The sequence below is a fragment of the Pleurodeles waltl genome, chromosome 3_1 (assembly GCF_031143425.1).
Source record: "Pleurodeles waltl isolate 20211129_DDA chromosome 3_1, aPleWal1.hap1.20221129, whole genome shotgun sequence".
Taxonomy (NCBI): Eukaryota; Metazoa; Chordata; class Amphibia; order Caudata; family Salamandridae; genus Pleurodeles; species Pleurodeles waltl.
This window is the reverse complement of record NC_090440.1, coordinates 1026795013-1026822930: the sequence shown is the minus strand read 5'-3', so window position 1 is coordinate 1026822930 and position 27918 is coordinate 1026795013. Positions and strand designations below refer to the sequence as shown.

At 43.2% G+C, this 27918-nt stretch overlaps 1 protein-coding gene across 5 annotated transcripts in view; it reads right to left on the bottom strand.

Moving 5' to 3' along the window:
* Nucleotides 1-209: 209 nt before the first annotated feature.
* LOC138284937 (uncharacterized) overlaps nt 210-27918 on the bottom strand; it is a 374377-nt gene continuing 346668 nt past the window's right edge. For all 5 annotated transcript variants that reach the window (XM_069224279.1, XM_069224278.1, XM_069224277.1 and 2 more), the window contains 2 exons: nt 6041-6186; nt 210-1915 (listed from right to left, as the gene is read on the bottom strand). In XM_069224279.1, the coding sequence (XP_069080380.1) occupies nt 1102-1915; nt 6041-6186 (960 nt within the window). In that variant the 3' untranslated portion in view covers nt 210-1101. The remainder of the gene's footprint in view (nt 1916-6040; nt 6187-27918) is intronic.

The window sequence follows — 27918 nt, the reverse complement described above, 5'->3', positions numbered from 1 at the left end:
CTTTGCTTGCTGTTCAAACTCTCCTCCATCATCTGCATGGAATGCTTTTCTTCAGCGCCACTCCTAAAATCGGTTGGCTTTATTGTTTAGGATCCAGAGCAACGGTCTTTAGTACGCACAACGCATTCTAAACCTTCCACTTGGACAGCTCCTCTAATGTTTAAAACTAAACCAATGTGTTCAAAGAAACAACTATGAACAGCTGACGGTACTGAAAAAACAGGTTTATGATAATAAATTACAATGCAATTTAGTTTGCTTTAAAAAACATAATAATGTTTGACAGTCAAAAGGTAGCATCGTTTGAACATACAAGGTTAAGTGGGTCATTTGCAAATGTGGCATGGTAATGGATCCTGGGCTGTACAACATCAGAGACAATTTACACGACTGCATATTTCTTTCATAAACAGGCTTACAGAATGAACTGAATGATGGGACTGCAAGTAGAGAATGGTGGGCGAGGGTCACACGGTTTAGCAGGTTGAACAGAAGATTTGTTAGCAAGTCGTTTAGGTCTCCAAGGGTGTCGCTGAGGCTGTCTGAAAATCCGAAAAGCAATTCCGCACTGCTCGATTTGTGCTTCTCCGATGAGCCACAGATTCTACAGCGGGAATGTTATATTTAGCTCTCAGACATCAAGCCACACAATAGTATTTACACTTATCAGGAAAGAGGGAGTAATCAGTCAAGCAAGCGAGGGGAATGAAGCTAATTACACTGCCCTTCAGACAGAAGCAGATTTGACCTTGAATTCATGAACACATTAGATGGCAGCTAATTAACACTGATGAGCTGACCTATCAATAAAATCTCGCTGGTGCTCTCCAACAGTAATTGCAGCTTAGTTACGGTCTGTACCAACTGTCACTGTGTGGTGTGTTTCACTGTAATACTCACAGTATAAAGGTAGCTATCGGTGTCCAGGTATTTGGAAGCTAATAAAACTTCCCTATTTTAATCTCAGACATGCTGAATAAATTAATTATTAAATTCATTTATCGCCCCTTGTTTGTAAAATGATCCCTTTTTTTAGCTAAAAAAGGTTTGGATGGTCTTTCTACAGTTGTATTTCCCCAGTGAGGTTACTGCCGGCAGCTTTCAAAACCTGCTTTGAGTTGTGCTAATCATGATGTTGGGTAGTGCGTTTCGACGCTTTTTCCAAGAGCCCAACTCTCTCGAATACCTCTTGATTTGTCTAAACCAGTGATGAGTCCGTGCTTTGTCCCCATCCCGGAAAACAAATGCCTCTCGCCGGATTTCCAAGAGTTCAAAAGTGTCATCGCAGTCGGGGTCAGCAGAGACCACACAGTTACTGAGCCGCAAAGGTTCCCTGAGCAGGCTGAACTTTCCGTTACTCTTGTCCCTGATTAGTACGAGCACAGCATCCTTCACTGGTCCCTGATGTGAAGCAGCATCCGGAGGCATTCCCTCTAAGCTGGATTCTGATTGTCGCCTCATGTTCGCCATTAACAGGACCTGCAGATTTTGAAATTTTAAGACTTTACTACCCTTTCTGACCCAGTGACCATCTGTGGGTTGTGCAAGTTGCAAGGAGCCTTCCATAATGAAGCGTGTCTCTTCTCTCAACCAACCCACTGTCTTGATAGCTGTTTCTCTGATCTCAATGTTGATAACCTCTCTGTTCTTCCTGCTTTCACGACGGAAGGAACGCAGAGTCCATGAATTTCCTTCCTGTTTGGTTTTCATGTTGATGTGCTCAAGATGCGACTCGATCCGACTCTTAGCTTCCCAGAGACTGCTGTGGTCTGGATGGTACTCAATGGTACTGTTGATAATACGACTCAACAGAAGAGGATATTTGGTCACCCTCTGCAATGGAGCCATTAAGAAGGATCTTAGGTTCATTCGACGGAGAGCAATGTTGTCGTTCTGGGAGACGTTGAGAAATATCCTAGAGGGGAAAAGAGAAAAATGTTAATTTCTAAAAGCAAATCAGCATTTTTAGTTATATGGATGGTATTTCATTTTGCATTGTCAAAGGGGTCAGTTGCAAAATGCATAAATTCATCAAAGACGTAATAGGCCTCTGGCTTTCATATATCAATCCTGACTTAAGTTGAGGTTTTTGTTTAATTTAACTCTGGGTTTCTTTAGCACATTAATTGCATTTGAATTCAACAAGGATGAAAACTAAGTGCTGGCTATGGGAAGAAATAGCTAATTATGCCATTGACCAACAGAACCAATTGTAAGGACCTGTGAGCATACCTTATCTATCAACTAGTCCTTACAGAATACTTTGAAAACCATATACTTGCAGCGTTCGGTATTTAAACAGCATAGGTTATGCACCTGAAATACCATGGTAGTATATATAAGCTGAAACTGACCTGTCCAGAATACTGACATTAAAAGACCACCATGCCCATGTAGTCGCTTGCTTCTTTGCTTGCTGTAAGACCTACTACAGTTCTTAATCTTTGTGTTCATAGTCTCAAACTGTGTTACTGTTAGTTTTGAATAAAAAAAAAACAACACGAAATAGTAAGGGATCCTGCTCTGGGAATCATAAAAGAAATAGCTGGTGCACTGTGGGTAGTATTTTACGATCTATGGTTGAGGAGCACACACACGTTTCTGGGCTTAGCTGTCAAAAGTAGAAGTCTGAGTCAGTAAGGGGTGATACTCTGGGGATTTACAAATGTGCAGAATGAATCAGCTGCAACCTACATACATTTTCTGACTTCAGAAAAAGCAGATCAACGTCTCTGTAGTTTTGGACTAAGAGACATGCCTATCCTTGGGTATGTGACCTCTTACTAGAGACACAAGGTATCACAACACATGCTTTTGATTTGTTGGGAATAAAATGGCTTCATAAATTGTTCCTGTGGTGTGTGGCACTACAGTGTTAAGTTGGTACCTGTGGGAAGAGATCCACCAATAAGTGTGATTCCGCAGCACACTTTGGGCCTGATTACAACTTTGGAGGAGGGTGTTAATCCGTCCCAAATGTGACGGATATACCACCAGCTGTATTACGAGTTCCATAGGATATAATGGACTGGTAATACGGCTGGTGGTATATCCGTCACATTTGGGACGGATTAACACCCTCCTCCAAAGTTGTAATCAGGCCCTCTGTTTTGTTAGGCACTGGACCAATAGATTAATGTTTTTATCAGTCAGAATTCAGGGGGAAGTAATACATATCTGTTAGACTTGGCATCATTAGCATGGTCTCCCCTAACTTTTTGCCTCTACTTCCAAGGTTTTTTGTGTGCTGGACTCAGTTTTTGCTGTTTTGGTTGCTCTGGGCACTTTACCACTGCTGACCAGTGCTAAAGTGTAAGTGTTCCCTCTCTAAATTGTATGTGTACATTGGCTTATCCATGATTGGCAGATTTGATGTACTAGAGGTGCCCAGGGCCTGTAAAGCAAATGCTACTAGTGCGCCTGCAGCACTGGTTGTGCCACCCACATTAGTAGCCCTGTAAACATGGCTCAGACCTGCCACTGCAATGCCTGTGAGGGCAGTTTTAAACTGCCAATTAGACTTGGCAAGTGTACCCACTTGCCTGGCCTAAATATTCCCTTTTTATACATGTAAGGCACCCCTAAGGTAGACCCTAGGTAGCCACATGGGCAGGGTGCAGTGTATGTTGAAGGTGGGATATGTACTTATGTGTTTTACATGTCCTGACTGAAATACTGCCAAATTCGATGTTCACTTTTGCAAGGTCTATCTCTCTCATAGGTTAACATGGGGGCTGCCTTTAAATTTGGTTAAAGCGCAGATTCCCTTTGGGAGCAGATACATTGTGAGTTCAGAGACTGCAAACTCCTCATGTCTAAGAATACATCTTGTAGTGAAGTTAGTTTTTAGATTGTGTGTTTGAAAAAGCCACTTCTAGAAAGCATTTTCCTGCTTAAACCATTCCGTGACTCTGCTTCTTTGTGGATTCCCTGTCTGGGTCAGTTTGATAGTTGGGCTGTTAGCACCTCTCCTCTAGACAGTGACACAAAGGGAGCTGGGGAGCAGCCTGCATATTCTGATGGGCCATCTGGGCTGAGGGGAGGAGTGGTCACTTACACCTCAAAGAACTGTGCCTGCCCTCCCACAATGCAGACTCCAACCCCCAGGTGTGTGTCTGGGGCCTGGCCTGGGCAAGGCAGGATCTTGAAACCAACTCAGACTTCTCTTTGAAGTAGGCCTGCTTCAAAGGCAGAAAGAGGTATAAGAACAGCACCCAAACCCCTGAAAATCAGATTACGTCTGGAACTAAGAGGAACCTCTGCCAAGGAGAAGAGCTGGAAGCTGGAGAAGGAATACTGCCCCTTTGCCAGTGACTGTGACTGTGCTTTGCTGGGTTGGCCTGCAGTAGCTGCTTCTGTCAGAGAGAGGACAAAGACTGACTTTTGTGTGACTTCCCACTGGTAAAGAATCTCCAAGGGCCTGAACTGAGCTTGCGTCCTGTTGTTGAAATCTCAGGGACATCAAAGACTTCTCTCTGCCAGCACCTGGGCTTTCTGCTGAGAGTCCTGCCTGCCAAGTGGTCCCTAACCTGTCTTTGGGCCCTTGAGAGGTGCAGCTGGTAAAAAAGGACAGAAATCCACGCAAAGACAGCCGTGCAGAGAAGCTTTCGACACACCACCCGCCTCGTGGCTGAAAAACGACGCACTAACATCGACGCTCTCCCTGCATCGCAGCTGGAAGATCGACGCAATGCGGCTGGAGAAACAACAAGTGAAACCCGCAGCAGCTGCTATTGACAACGCAACACACAGCGTGGTTTCTTGACACTGTGCGACCAGATTTTGATGCAACATCGCTGGATGCGGAAAATCAACGCAAAGCCTGCCCAGACCCGAGGTGCCCGTCTGTATCGACGCATTGATCTCTTGCGGGAGAGAAGAAACGACGCATGCGACCTGACCGGTTAAGGAATGACGCACGTTCTCACCTGTGGGTGAGAAATCAATGCATCGCTGGCCTTTTTCGACACACACTCACCCATGAGGTTTTATTTTGACGCTATCCAGGTACTTTTGTAAACTAACAATGTTTCCACTGTTTTCTAAAGATTTAAGACTCTTTTGCTTTTTAAATTCAGAACTTGACCTGTGTATGTTGGATTTTTATCATTTTGGTCTTGTTTTGTTTAGATAAACGTTATCTATTTTCCTAAACCTGTGTCAGTTAGTAGTGTTTTTACTGAGTTACTGTGTGTGTTGGTACAAATACTTTATACATTGCTTCTCAAGTTAAGCCTGCCTGTTTGAGCCAAGCTACCAAGGAGTGAACGGGGGTTAACTGAGGGTGATTCTCCTTTACCCTGACTAGAGTGAGGGTCCTTGCTTGGACAGGGGGTAACCTGACTGCCAATCGAAGACCCCATTTCTAACAATATCACATTACGGGAAGTATAGGTAGTCTCCCACAGTGTCCCTTAAGTTCCACCCGTATCAGTGTTAGCAATACACCAGGGATGCCACTATAAGTAAGGAACACAAGACCTGTTTTTTAGTGCCACTCATTCCTTGCTCAGGGTGGAGTGGAACAGCATGATCCTACCTTTACATACATGCTGGACAATCTCACATACTACTTCCATTTGCAAAAGACTGAATTGTTTTCGCTGGCGCTGCCCAGGGTTGGATCCAGATGACAGAACATCAAACTCACACCTGCACACTGCAGGATTCGTTAGTACAATACCTCTAGTCAAGGCAAGATGCCACTGTTCTCATCTACCAGTCACACTAAAGGGAGTAGCAGTGTTTGGGACGGTTACAGTGAAACTGTACCAAGAGTGAAGACTGTTCTTGCCATTTACTTAAAATTTTCAATTTCAATAATGACCATGCTTTATGTTTACTTCCAAATACTTTCAATGCTTGTCACATGTTATTTGTAGGTTGTGTATGCAACAGACAGCATCCAGAAATGGGAATGGAAATCACTAACATTGGCATTAAAATCTCCATGAAAATTCTAGCTAACTTTACCCTTGTCAATATAAATAACAAAGGAATAGCAAGGGACATAAATCTTTCTATCACTGTCAGCACTTACCTCAGCAATTCCTTCTCTTTTTCGAGGGTATTCAGCATGTTGACTGAAGCAGACTGTTGTAGGCAGTAGGTCTGGAAAGAAGGCAGCATGTTGACAAACTCCAAGAATATTTCCCCAATGCAAACAGTAATTAAGTCATCATCTTCCTGAAACACAACAAACCAAATAGGAAAGTTAGTTGTGAAGAAGTCATATCCAAGAATTGGAAAAAAGACAGCAATCAGTGTGAACTGAATTGACCTCTTACTCCTTCAAATGTAACTGTAAAGGGCTTTCTTTATAAACAGGGTAAATTATGGACTGTGTACAGAAGGGACTTATACTGTGAAGTGCTTTATTGTTGGCTTGGCTGACAAGATCACACAGCAACAGGATAAATGAGTGGGATCAATAGACAAACATCACCTATTAACAAGCAGTTTTTTTCTCACTGCTTCTTAGCACATGTCCATCATCCATTTTTCCCTTTAATTCTACATCACCATCCAACAAAACAACTGGCATCCCAACCACTTTGCTTGTATTCCAGACGTTTCCATCTGATAACTCCACAACGTGCTAACCTACTTTCACAACATGTTAGGGAAAAGTAAATCTCCACAGTTTCTTCATCCTAGTTTTACACATACCCAGTCATTCACTTTGAAATTATCCTGACCCTGTGGCACATCATCACCCTTGACCTTCCTTGATTTGTTAATATTACAATTCCCTCTTTTTCATTGCATCCAAAACTATGATTCAACTCAGAATGAAAAACTCTTCCTCGCATCAATTTATATGGAGTTTTACCCATATCTGTGTTGCCACATGCCAAAACTAACTGCCTAGCTGTCGCTTTGGAATTTGCTTTCACATAATGTTAACTGTAATCCCTCCGTCAAGATCGGATGACATCTTTCCACCAATCCATTACTCTGGGTATAATAAACAAAATTAAGAACTTACACAAAAAAAGCTTGACCTCCCCTGATACCAATTGTACTCGATTATCTGTTATCACTTCAGAAGATACAACTTTCATCATGAACAGATCTCCAAAAATGTCAATCACAACCTTTCTTTCTACCTCTGACACAAACTTAGTTGCTATTGCTTATATTTGACATTAGCTGGAAGCTAAGGCATAATACAACTGCCCGATGTGTGGAAAGTACCTGAAGTCTTCAAAGCATTTTTTAATGACAGACTGTTAGAAATGGGGTTTCTAGTTTGCAGATGTATACACCCTTGTCCAAGTAGGGGCCACAATCCTAGTCAGGCTAAGACACACACACAATGCAAATTATCCTGTGCCCACCTTCTGGTAGCTTGGCACTGAGCAGCCAGGCTTAATTTAGAAGGCAATGTGTAAAGTATTTGCGCAATAAATCATACAGTAACACAGTGAAAAAAGCAAAAAAATACACCACACAAGTTTGGAAAAATAGATAATATTTATCTGAATAAAATAAGGTCAGACTGACAAAGCACAAGTTGAAATATCACTTTTAAAATGTTTAAAAGAGCATTAATCCTTAAAAATAAACAGTTGTCTCTTTGTTACACACAGTACCTAGTTTGCGCCAAAAACAATGACACACGCAGACCACAGAGGAGAAGATGCATGGAAAAATAAGGTGGGCATTGGATTTTCCGGCACGGCACAGATGATGTGTTGTTTTTTCATGCTGCAAGGGGTTTGCATCATTTTCCAGCGTTCATTCTTGATTCCTCACTGCAATGCAGGGTATTTTGACATCCAGGTACGATGCGGGGAAAATTCCTTAACACGCTGGAAAAAGACATGGGCGTTGCGTAAATCCAGTAGGCGATGCGTTGAATTTTCCATCGCAAGGCAGGCACTGCATCGAATTTTAACTCAGGAAGTTGGGCTGCGTCGTTCTATGCGGCTGTATTGTGATTTCTCGGTCACAATGCAGGCCTTGTGTTGATTCCTGCAGGCTGTGCGTCGATTTCGATGCACAAGGAGTTTCCTAAAGAGATGAAGTATTTTTGGCCCTGAGACCTCAGAAAACAGGAGGCAAGCCCAATCCAAGCCTTTAGAAAGCACCTTTGGGGAAGGCAGAGTCCTTCTCAGCAAAGTCAGAGACCAGCCAGGCAACAGTAGGGTAATAGTCTTTCTCAGCAAAACAGTCCAGATGAGTCCTTTGGGCAGCCAGGCAGTTCCTCTTGACCGGATGCAGGTGTAGGTCCAGAAGTGTCTGAGTTGGTGGGGTCAGAGAGACCCAGTTTATTTACCCAAAATGCCTTTGAAGTGGAGGAGACTTCAAAGAGTGGTTTTGAAGTGCACAATTCCCCCTTTCAGTACAGTCCTGGCTGACAGTGTCCTAGTAGGGGGTTTGGCAGTCCATTGTGTGAAAGCAGGCCACTAGCCTTTGTAATGAAAGAGTCAGGCCCTCCACCCTTCCAGCCCAGGAAGACACATTCAGTATGCAGATGAGTGCAGGTGTGACTGAGTGTCTTGTGTTTGTGGTTGTCTGGTTGAAATGCATAAGGGAGCTGGCAACCAGTCCAGCCCAGACATTGACTGGAGACAGGCTGTAAGGCACAGATGGTCTTTAAGTGCAGAGAAATCCTCACTTTCTAAAAGTGGCATTTCTAAAATAGTAATATAAAATCCAACCTCACCAATAAGCAGGATTTTCTATTACTATTATGGCCATACTTAATATGACCTGGTTACCCCTTTCTGATCAGAATCTACGACTCAAAAAGTATATGAAGGCAGCCCTAATGCTAGTCTATGAAAGGAGGAGGCCTCACAGTAGTGGAAAACGAATTTAGGAGTTTATCACTACCAGGACATATAAAACACATTTGTACATGTCCTGCTTTTTACCCTACATTGTGCCCTGCCATATGGGTTACCTAGTGCTTACCTTAGGGGTGACTAATATGTAGAAAAAGGGAGTTTAAGGCTTGGCAAGTACTTTTAAATGGCAAGTCGAAGTGGCAATTAAACTGCACACCCAGGCCTTTCAATGGCAGGCCTGAGACATGGTTAAGGGGCTACTTATGTGGGTGGCACCATCAGTGCTGCAGGCTCACTAGTAGCATTTAATTTTCAGGCCTTGGGCACATGTAGTGCACTTTACTAGGGACTTATAAGTAAATCAAATATGCCAACTTGGGGGGGAACCAATGTTACCATGTTTAAGGGAGAGAGCATATGCACGTTAGCACCGGTTAGCAGTGGTACAGTGTGCAGAGTCCTAAAACCAGCAAAACAGTGTCAGCAAAGCGGAGGGAGGCAGGCAAAAAGTTGGGAGATGACCATTCTAAGGCTGTAAGGTCTAACACAAACCTAGATTTTTCAGTTTCTGCATAGGACATAATAAGACATTTCGAGATTTGGAATTCTATGCACACTTTCATGAGTTTCCACTTCTTTTCAACTCCTGGCCACCAAAAGTCAGCTCTAATTCTCTTTTTCATAGTACTCAATTCAGGATGACCATCATGAGCCAAATCCAATTTCCTCTCTGCATAATTAACGCACCTTTACAACACTTTATCCCTATCCCGCCCTGCCATGAGAACTCCAAAATACCATTCCAATAACTGTGCTCGTCACTCAAATCACGTTTTCTGTTGCTAGCCCAACCAGTCCAATCCTGCTCATTTCTTCATTTCCCTGTCATCTTCCATTTTAAATCTGACACATCTATCTTAGTGATGCTATCACATACTCACGACCACATATTCTTTATTGTTCTCTACTCTGTCTCTGACATCCAATGGCAAATGAAATATACAGTTTGCTGTAATGTTCTTAACTCTAGGCATTGCTCCATTTCTAAACCAAATTCCTGTAAACTGAAAAGCCATTCAGCAATATGTGGAGTTGCTTTCCCCACCGTTTTGTGGTAAATAAGCCTGTCAAAGGTTTGTGATCTGTTGTTACCATAAATGTTGTGCCCCACACATTCTGGCTGAAATATACAATGACAAACATATACAATAAGGCTTTTTTCTCAATCATGAGTATTTTAACTCTGCTGCCTTCAACGTTCTAGATTCATATGCCACTCATGCCTCCCATCTGTCCTTGATGTGTAAAAGGACTAAGAAATAATGATTTGCATCTGTTACTATTATGTACTGACATTTAGTATCAAAGGATTTCAAACACAGTGCTATAGATATTTCATTTTTTAAAGTTACCAAACTCCACAGCACACCTATCATCCCATCCATATTTTACATTTGCCTTAACTAAATATCTTATGTTATTAGCTTTATCAGCAAAATGTTCAATAAACTGTGCACAGAATTCTGGTAGCCCTAAAAAGGAACATAAGTAAGCCTTATTATGTGAATAAGTTACTTCCCCAATTACTCTCACTAGGTCTTCTTTAGGTTTAATGCCATTATCATCTATTTGATGTCTGAAATAATCCACTCCGGATGGTTAATCTGTTCAGCTTGAGGATGCCAAGTACTTGTACTAAAATGACATCATGTTGCTGCTGAGTCTTTCTGTAAACCAGGATATCAACCTGGAAGTATGTTATTTTGTTGATGTTCCAGAAAAGGTTTTGCATGGCCTTTTGAAATACTGAAAGGTAATGCCAGCATAAAAGGCATTCCACAAAAACCTCAGTTGTTATTGAGAATGTTAAGGGCTTGGTACTATCATCCAAGGCTGCTATGTCTAGAAAAGATCCAATGTCGATAGTATGTTTGCCCCCTTTAAAGTAGCCACCATCTCATTAATGTTCTGGAAGAGGGGTCTGTCCTCCCCAATACATCTTTTTACGTCTCTTACGTCTCTGCCTGAATGATTATTGGGTATAACCATTCAGAGGCTTCATGGATTTAATTATTCCATCACTGCACAGTTTCTCTAATTCCTCTTTCACATCGGCTCCTAATTCAAAATGAATATGTCTGACTCTGTGAACTCTGGGAACAATATCTTGTCATAGAATGATTTTGTGTTTAAACTTTAACAATCCGAATTTGTCCATAAACACATTTTGAATTTCCTCTTCTCATTTTTGTTGTGCTAACTTCTCTTATAAACAGTACTTGATCAGGGTGATTTAGATCAATCATTATGCCTAGCTCCTTTTGCTGTGGCCATCTAACAAGCAATCTCAATCTTTAGCTACATATAACTTAGATGTGGTCAGTTGTTCAGATGCACGGATTGAATTTAAGGATAAATGTGCAACATCCATCTCCTCTCTGCCATACACCTTCAGTTTTAGAACTATCTTCAATTTTTCATTTTGATACATTTACCATTGCTAATAAATGTTTAACAAGCACCTGAATCTGCTATGCCCTTCTCAGGGTTTACCATTTAACTTTATCTCACATAAGGGTCCATCACTATCGCTGACTATGCTAGTTCCTCCACATCTTCTTGCAACTCTTTTTCATCCTCCTTACTTTTCTCACTTTTATTTCTAGTAAATGTGAATTACCACTCAAGCTACCTCTACACATGCGGATGTAGTGATCTCGCTCTTTACACCTTCTGCATATATGCCATATTATGCAGGATAACCCTCATGTGTTCAGATGAAGAATGACATGTTGCAACTGATGTTATATTTTTTCGGACTTGAACCTTCCAGTATTACGATATGATCTTGTCCCTTCTCTACATCTGTTCCCTTCATATCTTTTTAGCATATTTTTATAAGTTTGACTTCTGTCATTCCAAATTACTTATTTTTAGGACATCACAGTGTTCAGATACACCTCGTTGTTATATCTCTTGGAAAATGTAAACAATTCTCTTCACTGTTTCTAATGTTTTTGTCAATGCCAAATCCCAATTTCTCTCGTGTCCTCTTATTTGTTATTTTCAACACTAGCTAATCTCCTATCATTTTATCTTGGAAAGATGCATGATGACAATATGCTGCCAATGCTCTTAACGCTGCTATGAAGTTAGCAACTGGTTTTCCAGGTAACTGATCACCATCTCATTTTTCTTTTTCCCATACTGTGTCCAATTTCTTCCAACTCATCAACACTGTCATCATCATCTGATAGCAGTTGAGGAAGATGTCTGAGAATCTCTCTACCCTCCACTCCTAAACAATGTTGCAAATATTCTCTTTGCTGTGCATATGTCCCCACCCTTATTTATTTATACATATATATATATGCCTCTAATCCTTCTTTCCATTTCTACTATTCCTCTGATGCTGATGCTATCCTGATGACTAAGAACATTTGTGGGGCTCCCGTGCCTTCTGTGGTGTGAAATGATAATATGTCATTTACTCCTGTAAAACCAGCCTAATAATGAGGCAGAATGCAAGTAATATTTTTAATCACATTAGCATCGACTGTATCTATATTAATGGCAGGCAATATTGTCACTTTCTTTAGGTACACTTCATGAATCGAAAATTACAAAGCACTAAGTACTAAAGTGTGTGTGTCTCTGTTCTGTACAAGCTTTATAAGTAATACAATTAGTATTTGTTAGTATCTATTCTTACTTGGTGTGCGCATCAACAACTCTGTGTGCTTCTTGGTCCAAATGTTTGACCAGTGCTTTATCACAATGATACGCACACCTGGCAAAGTACAAAAGCATTTGATAAAGGGTGTGTGTCACCAAAGTAACACGAGGCAAGTACCATGCAGAGTATTCTTCTTGTTTACCCTTTTTTATTTATATTGCATAGTCCGTTGAAGCGCAGCTCAGGGTTAATTCACTAATGAAGGATCCTTTGCATCTTTATTTGTTGAAGCGTCATCTAGGTAAACTGCTTTGTTGTGCTCTGTATGTGTGATGCATCACGCACGTTAGTCACCGTGGCTAAGGGCCTTTCCTGTAGGTGACAGAATACCAAAGTCTTAAGTAGCACCAGACTCGAGACAACACATGTGCCAGTCAGCAATCCTGATTTAATCTGAACAATAAACATTTAAGTTTCAGCTCTGCATCCCATAATTCCTTTTGTCAAATTCTATTACGTTAGATGGCCAAATTAAGTAGTTTGGCGATTGCTCCCTTTTTCTGCCAAAAGAGATCTGTGTATAAGTCTGGTCCTAAACACTCAATATACACATGAGAAGTTCTTCAGATCATCACCACTATAGAGTTCCTTGATAACAACTAACCTGAAATAATCCCCGAGAAGTTTTCTTTAATAGAACATAAATATACACCTTCATTTAAAAAGAACCTGCTGGAAACTGCCGCTTACACATCCAATATTCCAGAATCAGAACTGGAATGTAAGTATGAAAGAAGCCAAACTGAAAGCTAAAATGACAAACCTAATCACTGAGTAACAAATTCCTATTGCTCAACACCCACATCATATTGTTTATGGTCAAGGACAATATGTTTGCATGCATATTTTGTCCAGATTACAAGCAGGCTCAATCCCTCGCAGCGCAAAATCTTTGAATACCAGTTTATAGTCCAACAGTAAGGTTATGGGAAAGACAACTGTCTGCTGCTAAGGCAAGGTATGCAATCTTATATGTAGAGGATGTTCATAATAGGATATATGGCTCATTATTACAAAGTATTTACTATTAGGGTGAGCGTTCTAAGCAAATACAGTGAGCTGTAAGTCCAATTGCACTAAAAGCAGTGGTTTCAATATAAAATGTGGAAACGTCTGCAACATTTACCCATTTGGGGCTGTTTAAAATGCTCCTTTATTTTATGTAAATGCACACGGAAGAAGGGAAGCAAGATTGGTGATTTTATTTTGAAAGCAAACTATGGGGGTCATTCTGACCTTGGCGGACGGCGGAGGCCGTCCGCCAAGGTACCGCCGTCAGAACACCGCACCGCGGTCGAAAGACCGCGGCGGTGATTCTGACATTTGCCCTGTGCTGGCGGGCGGCCGCCAAAAGACCGCCCGCCAGCCCAGGGCAAATCAACCTTCCCACTAGGATGCCGGCTCAGAATTGAGCCGGCGGAGTGGGAAGGTGCGACGGGTGCAGTTGCACCCGTCGCGTATTTCAGTGTCTGCTGGGCAGACACAAATACTTTTTGGGGCCCTCTTACGGGGGCCCCTGCCGTGCCCATGCCATTGGCATGGGCACGGCAGGGGCCCCCAGGGGCCCCGCGGCACCCCCTACCGCCATCCTGTTCATGGCGGGAGAGCCGCCATGAACAGGATGGCGGTAGGGGGTGTCAGAATCCCCATGGCGGCGGAGCGCGCTCCGCCGCCATGGAGGATTCAGACGGGCAGCGGAAAGTCGGCGGTACACCGCCGACTTTCCGTTTCTGGCCGCGGCTGAACCGCCGCGGTCAGAATGCCCAGCGGTGCACCGCCAGCCTGTTGGCGGTGCTACCGCCGACCTCCGCCATGGCGGTAATTACCGCCATGGTCAGAATGACCCCCTATGTATCTAAAAAATGTTTGCAACATGAAAAACAGTTTAATATTTAAAAAATAAGCATAATCCTAACAAACGTTCGTGAATTCCATTTTTGCATAACCAAATCCACAAGGATATATTTGCTCAGCTGAAAATCTGATTAGTAAGTAAAAATTCACTTAATAAAACCTTTTTTCTACAGGTAGAGAATATTTTCCTCAATAGAGCAATTCAGATATTTACCAAGGTGGGAAAAGGTTGGGAAGGAGTAGATCAAAATGTAATTTTGTGGGAGTGCACAAACTCACAGGGCATTTTAGCCCTGAAATAGTTTCCTGCCTACATCCAGTCCCTGTGAGTAGATATGCAAAAATATTCATGCGAGTAAATATTTTCATGAATGAAAAATCTGCTTTTGTGTGTGTAGGTCAAGCTTACATGTGTAGATAGCCTGATCGTTTTGATTCCGACAAGACTGCAGAATTTATTAGTTGTGAAATGTAAATATTCACTCATTCATGTAGCACTTAGGCCCATAGTTATACTTTTTTTGCGCCGCATTTCTGTTATTGTTTGGCGCAAATGCTGCTCAAACTTACAAACTACAATTATATTTTGTAAGTTTGCGCCGCTTTTGCGTCAAAAAATGACGCAAATGCGGCACGAAAAAAGCATAAATATGGGCCCAAGTATGCGCTCACACATTTGGCAAACAAGGGGCCTGTGATACGAGATCAAGTGATCTCAAGAATTATACAATATAATCAAGTGGAGAATGTCACACTGGAGGTGTTCTCCTTGATCTTCAGTTAGCAACTTAACACTGGACAGCAAATAGAACCCACATGTGCCCTTTGATTGCATTAAATGAGGTGACAACTTACATCAGCATTCTGATTACATCAGAGATTTGTATGCACCGGACTCTGAACATACTAGGGCTCTATCAGAAACCTTTTAACACGCACAGGCTGGACATAGGCTATCTTTCTAATCACAGTAGAAGTCTGAACATGCCAGAACTTTCATTATGCTGGGTGTTTCATTATAGCAGAGTTCGGGATCTCTTTCTTATTTTAATTTCCGAGGAAGCACCTTGTGAATTACCATGGCAAATTTTATTTTACAAAACGTCACTGTAGTAACTCAGATTTTTTACAGATTTATTTATGAAACATCCATGCCTTTGGGCAAGTAGAACTTAAATAAAATTCTGCATTCCTGATGGTTAACTAATTTTATGTTGTATTGCTCTTTGATCTCTAAATAAAAAATAACAGTGCTACTGCGGTACTGCTAATGGCTGCTACCGTGCTTCTCTGCAACTTTACCTGTAAATGCAACTTTGCAGTGTAATATTGTGCCTGCAATACAAACCTTGCTAATAGTACAGGATTATCTGGGGCACGCCATGCCAGTATCAGCAGGATTCTACCACTTGGCTCTGACGTTGTAAGTCAATATTTTACATTTAAACATTTTAAAGAGGGGAACAAATACAGCTTTATATTTACAGTGCTGGAGGCAGACAACCAAGTGACTCACCCACTGACAGAGAAAAGCAAGGGCCCTCCCTGAGATGTCCTTCGTCCTCCCTTCCTTTCCCTTACCTAAGAATTTCCGTTTTGTAGGCGAGGCTGCAATACAGACTGCGGGCAAATATGTTCCCAAATTGTAATGCAGGCCCTCGAACATCAAAGGCTCCTAGAATCTATAAGTGGTGCTTTCCAGGATTTAATTTATACCTCCCATTTAGGGATAAAAATGCAATATTTAAAATATCCTTGGAAGGCCAGAAAAATACACTAGTTGACCTAGCTGGTTGAAGGAGAGCAAGCCCATAGTTGGCGAAGGCTTCCTGTCAAGAGTGGCAGTGAGTTACTGTGAACTTCCAAAGCTCGGGATTTACATTTTTTTAGAGTTATCCGGAAAGCTCCACTAGAGACAAAAGTCATAATTGTCACCCTCCCTTGGATGGGTCCGAGGTATACAATCGAGAAACAATACTCACTTCCCTCACTTTCCACATGATTGATCCCCCTTGCCTTTTACAGAAATGCTAGCACATATCTCATAATGCTGATAGGATGTGTCTAAAAGCCTTTATGAAAGGACAGTTATGTGACACTTTGCTCCCTGAAATAAAAAGACGGCTATACATGCACTTTCTGCAAAGCAACAAAGCATGTTTTTTGTCTGTGTCTTATTCTGATCATATTTTAAATACAACATAAATGTATTAATGAATGTTTGCATGCATGTGATACGTATGTGGTGCAAACCCAGCTGAGACTAAATAATGCACCACATAGAGAGCACTTCATGATGCTTTAAAACAACGAATGATGCATCCATAAACCAGCCTGCTTTACCAATGAGTCTCTGGCCTTGAACCCTGAATTATCGCCCCCAGAAAATTGTATCCTTGGTGGCCACCAGAAACTTCGGAGTCCAGGTACACTTCTTCATGAAATCTCGGTCTTAAAGAAGACTAAGATAATAATGCAATCCTTCTCTGGGAGCATTTGCAGGATCTGGGACTCCATCACACCAGTTATCAGGACAACTTATTCCTGTGGTACCTTCAAAATAATTAAAATGTCTTTTGTTTCAACACCACTCAAAATTTGAATGGACCATCTCTATGCCAAGATCCAGATATTTCAAAAAGTCCTCTCTAAAGTCATTACCAGCAATCATCTTAATACGGTTGATATGTACTATTTATTCAGATGCGCATAGTGTAAATGTGGCTTCAGGAACCACATCCCCCGCGGCTTGGCCTAATTATTAACTTTTATTTGGTGGGAGAGGGGCCGCATGGCCCCCCCCACCCCTAGCCAGGGCTGATCTTGGCCCTTTGGACCCCATCCCCCAGGGCCTGGCCATGGGACCTGGGTGCCCCACAGGGCATCCAATCACAATGTTGGGGTCTGCGGGGAAGCCTGCAGGCCCCCACAGTCCCAGTCAGCTCCCCGCCTCCTGTGGGAGCCAGCATTACTCTCAAAGAGAGCTGTCTATGAGAGCAATTTCATCTGTTTCCCTGCCTGCATCTCGCGGGTGCCCCCCCTCCATTGTTTATTTATAGGAACTGCCCCGGGAAGGTGGCGGTCACAGGGCTGTGGGAGAGCTGGACGCCCCGCTGCATGATTCTAACAGAAGTGCCTTGAGAAGGTGGTGGTCCCTGGGGCTGCGGGGAGGGGGCGAGTGCACCCCCTCCATCCCCTGCGTGAGTGTAACAGGCGGTACCCGGGGCTGCGGAGTCGGCGTGGGGTCCAGGCACCCTCCTCTACATTGAAAAATTGAATGCTCCTGAGACCTGGCCCCCTCAGGGGCTCCAGTAAAACAAGTGCTGCTTTTTTTAATTTTTTTTATTTATTTCGGCAGATCCACCACACCTCCCACTGAAAAATAAGAAATGCTTTATTGTTCTTGGGAGCTGGCCGGTGGGGGAATGGGGTGTCCCTTAGGGACCCCTGCACCAGTGCTAAAGGGTCAGAGTGTCCTCAGCACGATATAGGGATGGTTCGCAGAGCCTTCGCTTTCTTATATATACACATTTGTTATTCTTTTAATTACTGAAAAAACTACTGAACGCGCTAGGTAATGCACTTACCTTGTAACCATTTTTGTTCATAGTATGTTGTGCAGTAGGTTTACATGCCACCCTGCATACTCCTGCCATCTAGTGCTGGGCATGGATGTTTGCAAGTTTTGTTTGTTAAAAGTTGTTTTTGAGTCACAAGACCTTTTGTTTCTCCTCCCTTAGTCCACCTTGACAAAAACTCAACCTACACTACTAAAAGCCCCAATCAAAAAACAATCTGAGGTGGAGTGTAGTGTGAAAGAGAGTACTAAATACTATGCACTGTGAGAAAAGAAAAACTGAGCATCTGTGATCACTGTTAGCTTCCAAGCAGGATGGTGGCTAACCCACATGCTAGAAAATGGTAGCTACAGGGTATATGAAACCTTCTGTGGTAACAAGTATGACAGTAGATGCACAAGCTCTGCATAGACTGTAAACCAGTTCCTCTCTAAGCAATGGCTATCAATGCAGATGCTGAAAATTAAGTTCTTAACACAGTCTGGCCAACTATGACCTGGTGAGTTAGATTTCCACACAGTAGTGTGGACTTGAACATGTGACAGCTTTACAGATGGAAAAACGTTTTCCACTTGACACCGTAACATGCGCACATAGTGGGCTACTAAGCTTTATGTAGGATTCGCATGTGCTCTTTTGGGGATTTGATTCAACCGATCTCTATGTCCTCACGTGCCAGATTGCTCTATCTGAGTTGTCTGGATTCTGGATACCTGAGCTGACCCTGATGCGGAGATAAAGATCTGGCCATTGTGGAATTTTCTTGTGTGGTATTCTGACAACTCTAGAAGCATAGTGTACCAAAGTTGTCTCACTCAAGTCAGAGTCACCAGAATGAGAGTCTTTGACACTTGCACCTTTTTCCTTACTAGATGCGGGAATTGGGGAAGTAGAGGAAAAGCATAAGCAAATACCCATAATGCATTGCCCATGGACTGTGAATGTGTGTACTTGGAGGCAAAGCTTTGGCATTTTGTATTTTTTGTGGCGGGAAACAGATCCATTGTGGGAGTGCACCAGGTTTGAGAGTACTGTTATAGGACTTGGGGATTAAGTTTAAACTAGTGAACTTGTTGATGCATCCTGCCTGGAAGGCCTACAAAGTTGTTCCGCTAGAAGCTGAGGCTGTGAATGGCTCAATGCCATGAAAAGAGATAGCTAGGAAATGTGTGTCTCACCCTGTTTCTGGATGCGGTAAATGGCTGTCATTTTATCAGGACAGTTTGTCTCAAATGAGCATGTAGGAAGGTCTGAGCACCAGGAGGATTACCATGATTTCTAGATAACTGATCTGGCAATCCTGTTGTGGTATCCAGGTACCTGCACAGAGATGTGGTTGCGATGTTCTCCCTAACACATGAATGAACCATCTCTACTAATGTTCACTTGCATAATGGGGTTGAGAAAAGGCCAGTCCAACAACAAGGTGTTGCAGTTCCACCACAAGAGAAGAGAGTTCATTGTATTTTGGCCTTTACCAAAACTAGATCCTGCCAATAAACATCTGACTGTGACCACTACCTAGAACCTGTTACAAAGGATAAAGTACTACAGCAATACAAGCCATCATCCCTAACAATCTCATCACTGTTAGTAAAGTGAAAAGGTGTCCTGTCCGAAAAACAGAAAGCATTTTTGGAATGCATCACTCTCACTTGGTTGAGGTAGGCTTTTCCTGAGTCAGTGAGCAACCACAAAAAGGCTGGATCAAGGCGGGACATTTTCACTCTGAAGGTGAACCCTAACTGGTGGGGCAAAGAAACAACAATGCCTAACACGGACTCAGACAGCTGTCTACTGCTGCTCTTGATCTGCCAGTCATCAAGATGTGAAAAGACATGACTAATCTAGCTGCGCAGATGTGCTGCTCCACCACTAGGCCCTTTGTAAACACCTTGGGGTCTCTCTGACCCTGAACACTAGGACTTTGAAATGGTAGTGATGTCATAACCATACAGCTGAGGTAATGGTGGTGGAAAGTATGTATAGGGATGTATCCTTGAGATTAAGGACTGCCAAAGAGTTCCTTGCAGGGCAACGGAATGACATCCGTGGTGTGGTACTGCGGAAGTGCTGCAACAGGATGTGATGATTTAAGAGACTGAAGTCCAAGACTGGAGATTAAACATTACAAAGAATAAACTCCTTTGCCGTAGTGATGTGGTCGTATTAGATCAATGGCACCTTTGGCAAGGAGCACTTGCGATTCCTCACTTTGCAGATGCAGACAGTTGCCACTCAGGATGTGGTGTCAAGGTAGAATGTTTGGTGGCATGGTGGAGACATCTACATACTACCCATGCAGTACTATTGAGAGCACCCATTTGGCAGGGGTTATCTCCCCCACTGGGAATAAGAAAACCCCAGTCTTCCCCTAGAGCTGTATAACTGGGGGAATCTCGAAGGAGCCATGTCCACCCAGTTGAGGGGCACTTTTAGGAGCTGTTGCTAAACATCTGGCTGGGAGCCAGAAATTTCAGCTAGGCATGGCGCTACAGAAGGATACTGCTGTTAATCTTCCTTGCTGTAGTGTCCACAAAAATCACCTTTCCCTCTGCCCTTTTATGGTGAGCCTCAGTGAGGTGTTTTATCAGCCTTTCCATTTCCTCGCAATAGTGTCAGTAATATCAGGAAAGCAAGCCAACAGAGTTTGCATTCTTCTCTGTATAGCATCTCCCATTGCCACATGCTTCCCTGCTGCATTCATTTCTTTACTCATCTTTCCTGGAGGCAAAGCAGGCTTGGTTACCTGTGCTGATGCTTGCTTACTCGCCCATAAGGTCCACCAGCGAATCAAGTGGAATTTAGCCCTTATTGTATACTGGGTCATCTGGGGAAGCCTTACATTTTCTTCCAGGGGGCTGAAAACTCTAACCTTCACTAGGTCCTTAAAGCTCGCAAAGAAAGGTCTGAGCATTCCTGAGACTGGGCTCTGGTTTGATGCTAGACTCCCTTAGCAGCATCACATTACTACTGTCTGCTTATACTTTTGAGTTCCAAACCACTGGGGGTTGACCTTCGTGCATCTGAAGAGGCATAGAGGCCTAGGTGTGGTCTTGGAACAAGAGGGACTTGATGAAAGGCCCTCTTCCTTCTTGTGTTCTGACTCCGAAGACTCGGAGGATATCAACTGTGGGCTCTCCTGCCTCTCAGCCACAGGAAGACCCAACTGGCATGCTTCTTCTACCTTGGCACAAAGTCCTCTTCATGCCCACTGATGTTGGCTTAATGGACAATTTCTAAAACTGCAGTGTGTAGAGCTCCTCTTCCTTAGGTACTGAATAGCGTTTTTGCACAGAAATGCCATACAGGTGGTGGAGACATGCTCGCTATGCTCAGATGGTAAGCACAAATTACACATCTTGTGCTTTTTCTGAGTAGTGGAATTTTGTTTTGCACACAGGGCAGAACTGGAATGGTGTTCTTTTCTTAACACCCCCACAGTCAACATATGACCTGAATTCCCGATAGTGTCAACGATGCCGATCGTCAGTGAGGGGTCCTGCTCTTGCGCAAAGTTCCCAGTGCCTTGAAGCTGGTAGAATGTTGATAGAAAGCCTTTGTAGCTGGTACTGAAGAGGTGCGCAATCTTTTTCTCATTGCTTGAGGGTCAAAGTCCTGACTCCTTGAACAGAAGCTCCTAGAGCATTAGTGCTGTCAGCCCTAAAGCAATTGAATGTCTAAACCAGACAGTGGAAGAAAATAATTTGAGGTGGAGTCTTTGTATTGATGCACTGCTGACTAAGGGTGGAGTCACAACAGGTTTTGTGACTTGAAAACAACTTTGAACAAAAACAACTTGCAAATGTATGGGCCAAACACTAGATAGTAGGGGTATATACAACATGTGTATTTACAGTCACACAAGGTTAAAACGCACATATATATATATAGATAGATAGATAGATAGATAGATAGATAGATACATTGAGATATATGGAAAATGTCATTTACCAGTGTACATCTGTTCGTGGCATGTTGTGCTGCAGATTCACATGCTGTGCACTGTTCCTGCCATCTAGTATTGGTCTCGGAGTGTTACAAGTTGTTTTTCTTCAAAGAAGTCTTTTTGAGTCACAGGACTGAGTGGTGACTCCCTTTCGGCTCCAATGCGCATGGGCGTCGACTACATCTTAGATTGTTTACCACGCAGAGGGTAAGGTAGGAGTTGTGAAGTAAGGATACTATAGGTGCATATGAATCTGCAGCGCAACATGCCACGAACAGATGTACACTGGGTAAGTGACATTTTCCGTTAGATGGCATGTGTAGCTGCAGCTACACATGCTGTGCATAGACTACAAAGCAGTGATCTCCCCAAAAGCGGTGGTTAGCCTGTCGGAGTTGAAGTTGTCTGAAATAATGTTCTTAGTCCAGCCTGTCCTACTGTGGCTTGTTGTGTTGCCAACACATCTACACAGTAAAGCTTAGTAAACGTATGGGGTGTAGGTGGCTGCTTTACAAATTTCTGTCATTGGTATATTACCAAGAAAAGCCATTGTGGCGCCTTTCTTTCTAGTGGAGTGTGCCCTTGGAGTAATGGGTAATTCCCTTTTAGCTTTAAGGTAGCAAGTCTGTATGCATGTAACTATCCATCTGGCAATGCCTTGTTTGGATATAGGGTTACCTGCATGTGGTTTTTGGAAAGCTACAAACAATTGTTTTGTTTTACGAAATTGTTTTGTCAATGTAATACATTAGTGCTCTTTTTATGTCTAATGTATGCGATACCCTTTCTGCTACCGAGTCTGGCTGTGGAAAAAAGACTGGGAGTTCCACCGTTTGGTTTAGATGAAACGGTGATATGACTTTTGGTAAGAATTGTGGATTTGTCCTGAGAACTACTTTATGTATTTGTATAAATGGTTCTTGAATAGTAAAAACCTGTATATCGCTAACTCTTCGAAGTAAAGTGATAGCTATTAGAAAAGCTACTTTCCAAGTCAAAAATTGTGTTTGACAAGAATGCATGGGTTCAAATGGTGGGCCATGAGTCGTGTTAATACAATGTTAAGATTCCATGAAGGTACTGGTGGTGTCCTTGGGGGTATGATTCTTTTTAGTCCTTCCATAAAGGCTTTAATAACTGGGATTCTAAAAAGAGATTTTGAATGTTTAATCTGCAAATAAGCAGATATTGCAGTGAGATGTATTCTAATGGAAGAGAAGGCCAGATTGGACTTTTGTAAGTGTAGTAAATAACTTACAATGTTTTGTGTGGAGGCGTTTAATGGCATAATTTGATTAGCCTGGCAATAGCAGACAAACCTTTTCCATTTGTCAGCGTAACAATGTCTTGATGTGAGTTTTCTTGCTTGTTTAATGACCTACATACACTCTTTGTAAAGGTTTAGGTATCCAAATTCCAAGACTTCAGGAGCCAGATTGCTAGGTTAAGCGATGCTGGATTCAGGTGTCTGATCTGTTGGTTGTGTTGAGTTAACAGATCTGGTCTGTTTGGTAGTTTGATGTGGGGTACCACAGATAGGTCCAACAGTGTTGTGTACCAGGGTTGGCGTGCCCAAGTTGGTGCTATAAGTATTACTTTGAGTTTGTTTTGACTCAATTTGTTGACCAGATAAGGAATGAGCGGGAGAGGGGGGAAAAGCGTATGCAAATATCCCTGACTAGCTGATCCATAGAGCATTGCCCTTGGACTGAGGGTGTGGGTATCTGGACGCAAAGTTTTTGCATTTTGCATTTTCTTTTGTTGCAAACAGATCTATGTTTGGTGTCCCCCAGTGGTGGAAATGATGCTGTAGAATCTGGGGATGTATTTCCCACTCGTGAGTTTGTTGGTGATCTCGACTGAGATTGTCGGCTTACTGATTGTGAATGCCTGGTATATATTGTGCTATTAGGCGAATGTTTTTGTGAATTGCCCAATGCCAAATTGTTTGTGCTAAGAGAAACAGCTGTGACGAGTGTGTCCCCCCCTGTTTGTTTAGATAATACATTGTTGTCATATTGTCTGTTTTGACAAGAATGTGTTTGTGGGCTAGAAGGGGTTGAAAGGCCTTTATTGCTAGAAAGACGTCTAACAGTTCTAAGTGATTTATGTGGAGTTGTTTTTGCTGATTGTCCCACTGACCTTGTATGCTGTGATTGTTGAGGTGTGCTCCCCACCCAATCATGGATGCGTCTGTTGTGAGAATGGTGTGAGGCACTGCATCTTGGAAAGGCCGCCCTTTGTTTAAATTTACCTGGTTCCACCATTGAAGCGAAGAGTGTGTTTGGCGGTCTATCAACACTAGATCTTGGAGTTGACCCTGTGCCTGCGTCCATTGTTTTGCTAGGCACTGTTGTAAGGGCCGCATGTTTAGCCTTGCGTTTGGGACAATAGCTATGCATGAGGACATCATGCCTAATAGTTTCATCACAAACCGGACCGTGTATTGTTGGTTTGGTTGAATGCTTGATTTTATATTTTGAAACGACTGCACCCTTTGTGGACTTGGAGTGGCAGTTGTTTTTTGTGTGTTGAGAGTTGCTCCCAAATATTGTTGTATTTGGGATGTCTGTAAACAAGATTTTTGGTAATTGATAGAAAACCCTAGTTTGTGTAGAGTATCTATTACGTATTGCGTGTGAACGTGACATTGTTGTTGAGTGTTGGCTTTTATTAGCCAATCGTCCAGATATGGGAATACGTGCATGTGATGTCTTCTTATATGAGCTGCTACTACAGCTAGGCATTTTGTAAATACCCTTGGGGCTGTTATTCCGAACGGCAACACTTTGAATTGGTAATGTTTGCCTTGTATTACAAACCTGAGGTATTTCCTGTAAGATGGATGGATGGGTATATGAAAATACGCATCCTTGAGATCCAGTGTTGTCCTGTAGTCCCCTTGTTTTAGTAAGGGAACTACGTCCTGAAGTGTTACCATGTGGAAATGATCTGATTTGATGAAGAGATTCAGTGTTCTGAGATCTAAGATAGGCCTTAACGTTTTGTCTTTTTTTGCGATAAGGAAATACAGGGAGTAAACGCCTGTCCCTTTCTGGTGATAGGGTACTAGCTCTATGGCTTGTTTTTGTAGCAGTGCTTGGACCTCTATTTGTAATAGGTCTAAGTGTTGTGGAGACAATTTGTGCGGTTTTGTTGGAACATTTGGAGGGAATGTTGTGAATTCTATGCAATAACCATGTTGGCTAATTGATAGGACCCACGTGTCTGTGGTAATGTGTGTCCAATTGTGGTTGTATTTAGTTAGCCTCCCCCCACCGGTGATAAGTGTTGGGGAAGTGTGACATTGAAGTCACTGTTTGCTAGGGCTTGGCTTGGAGGGCTGGAATTTCCCTCTTCCTCTTGGGAACTGTCCTCTGTAGGAACCACGAAACACCCCTCTCTGGTACGGAGATTGGTAGGTGGGTTTTGTTTGGGAGGTGGATGGTTCTGATGGCTGTTGTGTAAACCTCCCCCTAAACTGTGGTTTCCTAAATGTTCCTCTGTATTGTAAGGAGTAGAGCGCGCCCATTGCTTTGGCCGTGTCAGTGTCTTTTTTTCATTTTCTCAATTCCGGTATCTACTTCCGGCCCAAATAGCTGATGTTGATTAAACGGCATATTCAATACCTCCTATTGTATTCCTGGCTTAAATCCAGAACTTCGCAGCCACGCATGCCTTCGAATAGTTACTGCTGTGTTGACAGTCCGTGCTGCTATATCAGCAGAGTCTAGGGCAGACCGGATTTGGTTACTTGATATGGCCTGTCCTTCTTGGACCACTCGTTGGGCACGTTTTTGGTGTTCTTTGGGCAAATGCTGGATGATGTCTTGCATTTTGTCCCAGTGCGCCCTGTTGTAGCGGGCAAGTAGGGCTTGTGAGTTGGCAATTCGCCACTGATTGGCTGCTTGCAATGCCACTCTTTTTCCCGCTGGGTCGAATTTTCGACTCTCTTTATCAGGGGGTGGCGCATCCCCTGATGATTGTGAATTTGCCCTTTTTCTTGCAGCCCCCACAACCACTGAGTCCGGAGGGACCTGTTGAGTAATAAACACTGGGTCTGACGGGGGCGGTTTATATTTCTTTTTGACCCTTGGCGTGATGGCTCTCCCTTTTACAGGGTCTTGGAAGACCTGTTGTGCGTGTTTCAGCATGCCCGGTAGCATTGGTAAACTTTGGTAGGATGCATGCGTGGATGCCAGAGTGTTGAACAGGAAGTCATCCTCCACCGGTTCCGAGTGCATTGTTATGTTGTGGAACGTAGCTGCTCTGGCTAGTACCTTCATGTATGCTGCACTGTCCTCTGGTGGTGAAGGCTTGGTTGAATAACACTCTGGGCTGTTGTCCGATATAGGTGGGTCGTATAGATCCCAGGGATCCGCATCATCTTGAGTCATCCCAGTATGTGTGGGTGACTGCGCCATCGGTGTACCCACTGGTGACAATTGTGATTGCAGTGGGGATGTTTGTGGTGAGAAATGTGGTGGTGGTGACTTTCCTCTAACCACTTTGGCTTTCAGTTGCATATCAGTCTCTTGAAAAGCCAGTTTTCTTTTTGATGTGAGTGGAGGGATGGTTTGTATCTTCCCTGTGTCCTTCTGGATTTCTAACCTTTGCTGTGTTTGGTCATGTTCTTCTAAATCCAGTTCCTGCTCAAATATGTGCCTTTCTTTGAGCTGCAGAGAAAGCCCTTGCTCTACAGTGTAGGAAGAACATTTAGGCTCCGAAGCCGTTTTTTTGGTACCAAAATTCCCATCGAAATTGTCTTTTTCGGTTCCGATAAGTTCTTTCGAGGCTTGCCTGACTCGATTACTCGATGCCGACTTTTTTCGGTGCCGGATTCTCAACCGGAGTCGGAAGTCTTTGGCAAATCTTTGGCCTTTTTCGGTGCCGATGTTACTTGGTCACCATCTTTTCTGTGGGTTGAGCCATGGCCTTCTGGCAGTGGCGTCCCGTGGCCTTGAGTTTTTTGGTGTGACCCTGAGTGTGGGACGGGGTAGGTGTACTCACTGTTTGCCGCGCCGTCGAAGGCTGATCACCGTCGGATTCATCCGAGTCCGATTCTTGGATGGAAATTCTCATCTCTTCTTCCTCGACGTCGATATGTTGTTTCGGCTTCGACGCCATCTGTAGTCGTCTTGCGCGTTGATCCGTTAAGGTCTTCTTGGACCGAAACGCTCGGCAAGCTTCACAAGTATCCTCTTTGTGTTCGGGCGACACACACAGGTTACAGACCCAGTGCTGGTCTGTATAAGGATACTTGGCGTGACACTTAGGACAGAAACGGAAGGGGGTCCGGTCCATTAGTGTTCGACGACGGGTGTGGTCGGGCCGACCAGGCCTTGATGAAGAGCGGAAGCCCTGAAGGGCCGCTGAAGCGGTGTTGATGTCGGTGGCGATACAATAAAACTAAACCGGTACCGAACGTAAACAATACCGACGAATTTTCGATTCTTTTCTAAGTTTCCCAATTCGAAATATGGAGCAAAGAGGAACATGTCCGAACCCGATGGCGGAAAGAAAACAATATAAGATGGAGTCGACGCCCATGCGCAATGGAGCCGAAAGGGAGGAGTCACTCGGTCCAGTGACTCGAAAAGACTTCTTCGAAGAAAAACAACTTGTAACACTCCGAGCCCAACACTAGATGGCAGGAACAGTGCACAGCATGTGTATCTGCAGCTACACATGCCATCCAACATATATATATATATTCCAACACTTCCCCAAAGGAAAGCAAGTCACGTTCCCAAGTCAGGCTGAGCTCACTTTATTACAGAATGGCAATTTTGTGCACACTACGGGTTTTGGTCATCATTGACCTTTCACGATTGGTATATTCCAGTTCTCCTCCCTGTTTTCAAACACTTGCAAATTTGCTTTATATTAGTGACGCCCTCAAGTGGGATGCCTCAGTAGCCCCTTCTTCCTAAGCAACAGCCACTTTTGGCCCTCCAGTGGGCGGGATCACCATATGCCGATATCTAGATTATTCTCTGCCAGCTC